At 56.5% G+C, this 7,746-nt stretch overlaps 1 protein-coding gene across 1 annotated transcript; it reads right to left on the reverse strand.

Moving 5' to 3' along the window:
- Positions 1 to 960: 960 nt before the first annotated feature.
- Positions 961 to 7,422, reverse strand: FEZF2 (FEZ family zinc finger 2). Its single transcript, XM_004482453.4, has 4 exons — positions 6,537 to 7,422; positions 6,092 to 6,226; positions 5,768 to 5,900; positions 961 to 4,895 (listed from the first exon to the last, which is right to left on the reverse strand). The coding sequence occupies exons 1-4, from the start codon at positions 7,377 to 7,379 to the stop codon at positions 4,633 to 4,635; spliced, it is 1,374 nt and encodes a 457-aa protein (XP_004482510.3). The 5' UTR covers positions 7,380 to 7,422; the 3' UTR covers positions 961 to 4,632.
- Between the last annotated feature and the right edge of the window lie 324 nt (positions 7,423 to 7,746).

A 7,746-nucleotide genomic window follows, 5' to 3' on the forward strand; every position in this document is an offset into this window, starting at 1 on the left:
CTTTTCATCGCTGTTCTCTAGGCCTGAATCCAAGCCGTTTGTCAGATGCTCATTAACTCCCCCTTTGGCTCTTTCTAGTGTGTCTCCTAAGCTCATTGTGCCAAGAACTAACGCTTTCTTTTACACGATTCGCTTTCTCTGCTCCATCAGGGAGACAAATTACTTTCCAAAAGGGATCGCCAGGGATGGTTTAATGAGAATTTCTTTGGGGCTAGGCATGGAACGCAATGTAGTTAACATTCGGTGGACTTAATTGGACTTTTCTTTTCTGCCTCTTTTTTAAAAAATCTGAAGCTATCCTGTTAATCTCTCATTTGTAATCAATTGTGTTGACTAAACAAAAGTCTAGGTCGTCTTTTCTTCCTGTCCCAGACAATCCTTTGTTGCCTCTAAATGCCTCATTCTTGAGTGATCCTGGTTGCGTAGATGGGCCCGATTGTTGACAGTTCATTATTGCGCTTTTGTCCATTTAATCTTTCTAGCTGTGTTTTGCATGTGCATGCCTTAATGAGCTCCGTTGGCAATTAACATGTTTCTAGGAGCAAACTGGTTGCTCAGACGTTTGAGAGAGAAGTGCAGGGAAAAGGGCAACGCAGCTGCCTTGAGGTTGTTTATTTCCCAGCGTTTTCTCAAGACTCCTGTCCTCCCTTTGGCAGTGCCCCCTCTAACCCTGCCTCTTGTCCCCACTTCTCTTCCCCAACCCCTTCCGCACCAGCACACCTGGGCACCTTGTTGCTGTAATCTTGGTCCTGACTCTCTGCTTGTGGGCCGAGCGGCAAAACGGGGACCAGAGAGACCCGCTGCTGCAGCAACGAAAGAGCGAGCACAGTGCCCCCCAAAATGTGTCTGGCTGCTGGCAACTTCTCTGTGTCGCTCTTTGCAGAGAGGAACCTCTAACCCGCCTAAGGCAACAGGACTGTTCAATCTGTTATGTTCAAGGCTGTGGCTTTGGAAGAGGGGTTTTTTTTTTTTTTTTTTTTTTTTTGAGGCTTGCTGGCAAGATTGCTGAAGTGTGAGCAGTCATGGACAGAACAAACATCTTGTAGGGGAAAAGATAATTGGAGTCTTTTTTATGTCTGTGACAGGATTCCCCTCCCCCGCAATTTGATTTTTTTAAAAATATTTTTTAAGGGCGGCCTCTTTAATTTAATCAAGGTTAGAATATTAATATGCAGTTGATGATTACCTTGTCTAAGTCATGTATTAATATTGCAAACTACAAGTCATGCAAACAGTTTAATATTAAGAAGAGGGGACAAAGTAGTTAGAAAAACAGAGCCTTTCGCCCACCAATTCCAATGCATGGTGAATAACTAAGAAAGGTCTCAGCTATGATAGTTACCGAAAGGACTCAGTGCTGGCTGGGAAAGTTGTTTAGTAATCAGGCAAAAGATTCCCTTTCTTCTAGCACTACCTTTTAGGAGAAGGAATCCTTTCCTGAGCCCCCCACCTGAAGGCAGCAGACATCTTTTATTCGGGAGGAGCAACTTCAAACCTGTCAAAAGCGGAGCTGAGCCCTATAGATACAGGAGCACTCTGTTTATCCACAATTACCACCAGATGTGAAATAACACCTACTCAGGTGAGAGCGATTGGCAGGAGACAGTGTGAGGGTTAAGTAACAATCAGGTTAGGAGGAAACAACCTCAAGGAGGTTGGCATAGACCAGAAACTGCTCAGGTAAACCCCTGTGCCACATCCACGGCACCTCTCTCTCTGGCTGCAGATATGAGCAGTCCAAGGGAGCAAGGCCCACAGTTTTATTTTCATCTGTCGCCTGGTTTACAAGCAAGCAATCCCTCGGCCCTTTTCAGAATTGCCAGCTGGAAACAAACTGTGCAAGTTTTATGAGATGAGTGACCCCTTTTATTCTTTCTCCCTTGAAAACTTATTAAAGAAGGATTTCTCCAAGAAAGTTCTCTCACTTGATGGCTGGGGAAGTGATTTCACTGGATGGGGGTACCCCATAAATTATTGATTTATCCTTTCTTTTTTCAAAGGTTAAAGGAGAACTTGATCATGACTTCCACATGCAGGCTACCTTTCTCCGCCACTTCTGCAAGAAGGATGCTTTTGCGCTAGATTTTGGACTGCCTGCCGCTTGCCCAGCGTTCTGGGATTGTTGGGAAGGAGGCGAGCTTGGCCTGACCATTGCCTGGTCTCCAAGAAGCACGTCTGCAAAGGATTTTTTCCGGAAGTCAAAAAAACAAACAAACAAAAAAAAACAAAAGAAAACAAAAAGACTTTTGGCTGAGCGGACGGTCCTGAAGCACCCAGGATCTTCCAGAAATGGGGAAAGGCGGGCTAATAAAACCCTCAGTAAGGGCACGGGCTGGAGCTGGCTCCTCCAATCGGTCTGCAATCTCCCCAGGGATAGAAGTCTGGGAAAAGCAAGGCAGTATTTCCATACCCGTAGCCGCCAAGTCCTCCTCACCCATCCTGGGGTTTCCTGGGGTGGGTGGCACCCACTGAGATTTCGGAATTGAATCTGCATATTCCTCTGGGTCCCAATCTTCCCTCAGCTTCCCGAAGCCAGAACGAGCTAACATTTAAATCCCCCCTTCGCTTCCTCATCCCCCCTTCCCCTGGCTGCATCTCCCCAGACTTGTTGGGGGGTGGGGAGAACACAAAAAACGAGGACGCTCTCCTTTCAGGAAATGGAATTCTAATGTACACGTTCCTATTTCTGAATCGGAGGTACTAAAAATACTCCCGCGACAGCCGGAGGAAGCTGTCGTCGTCCACTGTGCAAACAAGATCAACTCTTCTCCTTCCCCGCGCTGCGGGTCTGAGAGTAGGGGACCTTACCGACGCCTCAGACCAGGGCAGGCCTTCCACCCCGCTTCCGCACGTCCTTCCCGTGGCCCCACCCTTGGGCTGCTGACCCTGGAAGTCCAGAGTTCGAAACCCGGCCATTCCTAGCCCTGTCCCGCGGGTATGTCACTCAGCCATCGCTGCCACGATTTCTTTGTCCGTAAAGTGGGACTAATTCCCCGATTGCGGGGTGTGGTCACCATTCGAGAGAAAATGTCCAGGGCCTGGCATGGAGCAAGTGCCCGGGAAATGTGTGTCTGTGGAAGCCACGGGCGCTCACTGCCCTGAGCGCCTACTGTATACCAGGCGTTGGGATCAAACTCGCACGAAGTCACTTTCAGAGTGACTTGGAGATTGCCCTTCGCCCTAACCAATTTTTCCTCTAAATAGCCGCACCCAGCCCCGTGCCCCCCGCAGAGGAAATCCTCACGGGGTCAGCGCCTAGCCTCCTTCGCCCCCGCACTGGCGAGGCTGCGTGAAAGATCACGCCCGGACCCCGCGCCGCATTTCCTCCTGGCGCTGGGGAACATTGTTCCAGAAGACGTGGGCTGAATCGCCGCGCGGATATTAAAAGTGTGTGTGTGTGTGCGGGGGGGGGGGGGGAGGAAGAGCGCGCCGCGCCAGTAATCCGAGCTCTTGATTATCCAGATTCGGATCAAACGGGGCGGCGGTGGCCGGCCCCCTCCTGGGAATGATTAGATGATTAATGTAATGCTGTTTGAAGGGTCTCTGTTTTCTCTCTTAATTTGGGTCATTACTTAGAAAGCAAGCGTGAGATCATTTCATCAGCGCGTTCGGCGGCGGAGATGGCTATTCAGGAAGCGGCTGGCTGCGCGGCGCCGAACGCGGGCGGCGAGCTCGCGGGCCCCGGCGCGCGCTCCGGCTGCGGCGCTCGCGGCGCGGGTCCCGGCACCCGCTGGCCTGGGGACCCTTAGCCTCCAGCTCCCGCAGCCTGGGAAGATGGGGAGCGGGCTGGATCCCTGCAGGCGGCCCAGAGGAGGGGGCGGACCCAGAGACGCCCCGGGGCGGGACCGTGCCCTGGCCGCGGACCCCCGCTTTGCCCACGGTCACACCCAAAAGCTGCTCCCCTCCCCCACGCCACTTTTAACACTTAAAAAAAAAAAAAGTCTTAACCCAACGAGGCCAAACCCAGAATCCCAAGCGTCGGACGAGTCACTGCATAGAAACCTCGCCCCACGTGGAGGCCTGCTGGAGGCCCGCGCGTCCTCCTCCCGCGGCGGAAGCGCTCCAGCGCCGCGGGAGCGCCGGCCCCGGCACTCCACGGGCAGTCGCGTTTGGGGGAGGGGATGCCATAAACTTCTATTTCCTTGGCGTTCCTGGGGGCTGCCGAGATGACTTCAGGGCGAGGGGAGAGGGGGAAAGACGCGCACTACGGGTTCTGTTTATTTAGTCATATATATGCATATATTTCGTGTTCGCTTGTACAGGAGGATTTACATGGCTGTATAAAGAAGGCTGGGGGGCGCCGCGCTCTTCTGGGGAGCTCACGGTGACCGGTTGGGGTGAAACCCCGCCGCCGGAGAAGCTGAGGCCTTGGAATTAAATACGTTGCGGCGCACTGGATTTAAATAAAGTTTCCCGAATGCACAAAGCTGGGAGCCGCGCGTTTGCTGCCAGTCATCGAGGAAACGTTTAGCTTTCCAAAAATATGCTGGTTTCGATAAATAGATTCTAGCCTCTCTGCTAAAGTTGTTTGGGTTTTTTCCCCCTTTTTTAATATTAGAAATGAGTTTGTACGTATGCTCTGTTTGGGGGGGTGGGACAGGGCTGAAAGAGTGAGCGAGGCGGCAGCAGCTCTCAGCTCTGCGCTGTCCGAGCGGTCAGGTCCTTTGCCGAGGGGGCTGCGGGGCCAACGCTGTCGTGGAGTTTGCGCACGTGTTTCTTTAAGTCAAAGTTTCTGCAAAACCCTTTGCCGCAAGTGGCGCACGTGAAAGGCTTCTTGTCGTTGTGGGTGTGCATGTGGAATGTCAGGTTGTAGACCTGGTGGAAGGCCTTGTTGCAGATGGTGCACTTGTACTGCTTCTCGCCACTGTGGGTCAGCTTATGGTTCTTGTAGTTCCCTACAGGAGACCAAAAAAAAAAAAAAGTGGGGGGATGGAGTGGAAGAGGGGGGCTTCCCCCCCCCCCCCCCAGTCCCGGGGACGGCTCAGGTGCCCGCGCAAAGGAGGAGACGCTTGGCTGCGCAGGCACGACCTCTACGAGTGAAGAAGTTGTCAGACTTCATCTATGTCAAGCCAGGGGCTCTCCGACACGACCGAGGGCCGCGCCTCGCCGCGCCCCGCGCCAGCCTTCCCCGAGACCTGCGCTCCAGCCCTCCCGCCGCTCTCCGGCCGGCCCGGAAACTTTTGGGCGGCTTGGAGGCCTTCTCCCGGCTGCTGCCTCGCTCGAAGAAATTTGCACGAATCCGGGTTGACGCCCTCATTTTTTTCCCTTCTCATTTTTAAAGGTACTCCCTGCCGTCCCCCAGCCACCACCTAGGGACACAAAGGTGCTTTGGGAAATCCCAAAGCGGCGCTGGGCCTGCGGCTGCTGGGTCATGTGGCCGTTTCCCCGCGAGTCCTACGTGGTTCCCAGGAGGTGGATTTTGTTTCGCATTTTTTTTTTTTCATCTGAAAGGGGAGTCCCGGCTACAAAGGGAACCTTTTGCTACAAGGCAATACGCCCTCCTCCTGCTTCCTTTCTCTCTGCCCCCTCTCTTTCCTTCCCACCCCCCAAATTGTGAGTGTCCCTGTGCACCCACCCTGAATCCTGCAAGGTTTACTCCCCGGCCCAGGAAGAGTCCACCTAAAGCCGACAAAACCCTATTCCAAAGAAATGTTGCGTCCTAGCCTGCCGGCTCTCGCGCTCCCTTTCTCCGGATCTCTCCTCGCCTTCCCGCCAGCGCCACCCGCCGAATCCCCAGGTGAGGAGAGGGCCCCGCCAGGCTCGTTACCTTTTTGGTGAAAGCCTTTGCCGCAAAATTCGCAGACGAAGGGCTTGTAGCCTGCGTGGATGCGGATGTGCGTGTTGAGCGTGGAGCTGCGGTTGAAAGCTTTGCCGCACTGGTTGCATTTATGGGGCTTTTCCTGCGGAGAGGGGCGCGCGCACAGTGTCACCGAGGCCCCAGTCGCGAGAGGGCAGCTCGGAGGCACCTCCAAGGGACACGAGCCCCACGGGAGGGACAAAAGGGGGACCACTGGCCAGCCTCTCCCCAAAGCCATCTGTCGGGCGCGGGGCGGTTGGGAGGCGGAGGGGCCCGGCCGCGGGGGCCACGTACCTGGGTGTGGATAATTTTGTGCCGGCAGAGCGTGCTGGCCTGGCGGAAGCCTTTGCCGCAGACTTTGCACACGAACGGTCTGGCTCCGGTGTGGACCGGCATGTGGCGGGTGAGGTTATAGTGAGCGTTAAACACCTACGGAGGGACACGAGGGGGCCTTGTAGGGTGGCCACACGAGGGTCTAGAAGCAGCCAGCACCCCCTTCAGAAACCAGAGCCCTTTTCAATTTCCAAAGCGCTTTCCAATCCGCTGCTGGAGCCAGTCCTGCAAGGCCGCTAACAAAGCCACCCCCATTTTGCAGAATAGGAAACTGAGGTCCAGCTACACCCCCCCCCCCATTGGGTAGGCAGCTACTGGAGAGTTCCCCATCTGAAGAAAGGGGCGCTCCAGGCTGCCCCCAGGAAAGCGGCGCTCCCCTCCCGGCCCCGCGGCCCCCGGGCCTCACCTTGCCGCACACCTCACAGGTGAAGTTCTTGGGCTTGCCGTCCGAAGAGCCCCCGGTCAGCTTGCCGTGGCCCTTGACGCCGCCGCGCTCGGCGGTCAGGGCCGAGTTCTCCTTCAGCACCTGCTCCAGAGGCGCGGGCAGGCGCTCCTTGTGCGAATACGTGGCCGGGTGCGGGAACTTGTCCGCGGCCAGGCCCGCCAACTTGGCGTTCTCCAGCAGAAAGAGCTTGGGGTGCGCGGCCAGCGCCGCGGGGCCTTGCGCGTTGAGGAGGCCGGAAGGGAAGAGGTGGCCGCCGAGCAGCTCCGACGGCGGGTACGCGGCCGAGTCCAGGTAGTTGAAGTAGTAGAGCGAGCCGCTGGCGGGCAGCCCCATGGCCTGGTTGATGACCTGGGGCTTGATGACCCGGCCCGCGGGCAGCGCGGACGGCGTCAGGCCCAGCTCGGCCTTGCAGCACACGCCACAGTTGGTTTTGCACAAGCCGCTGGCGCCGCACACCGGGGCCCCCCCGCCGCCGCCGCCGCCGCCTCCGCCGCCGCCGCCCGCCCGGAGGCTGCTCTTCCAGAGCTCCGAGTAGCTGAGCAGCGTCTTGGACGGCACCTCGTAGCCCAGGGGCTGCAGGGGGATCATGCAGGGCAGCGGCGAGCAGAGGTTCAGCAGTTTCTTGCCCTGGCCGTCGTCCGCGTCCAGCGCCCCGGGCCGCGGCTCGAAGGGCGCGCGGGGCTCCGACGTCTTGGCCATGATGCGCTCGATGGAGAAGGCCAGCGTCTTGGAAGTGGCCGGCGACGCTCCGGCACGCGGGCAGGCCGGGGGCACCATGGTCTCCAGGGAAGCCGAGCTGGCCATGGCGCGCGGAGGCGAGGCGGACTGGGCCGGGGCGCAGCCTCTCTTAAGTCTGCATTCCGGAAAAGGCAGGAGGGGAAACCTCAGTTTAATAAGCACCTTGTTAGTCCCAGGTCACCCATTTGCATTCAAATGAACAGGGCCGAACAAAGTGCACCCAAGGGTACCAAATTACCGCCCATTAACTGGGCGCACGCAGGAACTTACCAGCCCCTAGCCCGGGACTTTGAAAGGGGTAGGGTTTACAAAGGGAAAGGAGGGAGAGAGAAAGAAAAGAGAGGAGGAGAAGAGCCGCAAATGAAGTCCCCCGAGCCCTGCCCTGGAGCCTCCGCACGCAGGCTGCGAAGCTGGACAGTGACCCCGCGAAGTT

Source organism: Dasypus novemcinctus, chromosome 26 (assembly GCF_030445035.2).
Source record: "Dasypus novemcinctus isolate mDasNov1 chromosome 26, mDasNov1.1.hap2, whole genome shotgun sequence".
Classification (NCBI taxonomy): Eukaryota; Metazoa; Chordata; class Mammalia; order Cingulata; family Dasypodidae; genus Dasypus; species Dasypus novemcinctus.

Coding starts and splice junctions, on each gene's coding strand:
- FEZF2 (XM_004482453.4), bottom strand. CDS start 7,379: ATGGCCAGCTCGGCTTCCCTGGAGACCATGGTGCCCCCGGCCTGCCCG. Junction 6,227..6,536: donor CCTGTGAGGTGTGCGGCAAG/GTGAGGCCCGGG, acceptor GTCCCTCCGTAG/GTGTTTAACGCTCACTATAA. Junction 4,896..5,767: donor CAAAGGCTTTCACCAAAAAG/GTAACGAGCCTG, acceptor GGTCTCCTGTAG/GGAACTACAAGAACCATAAG.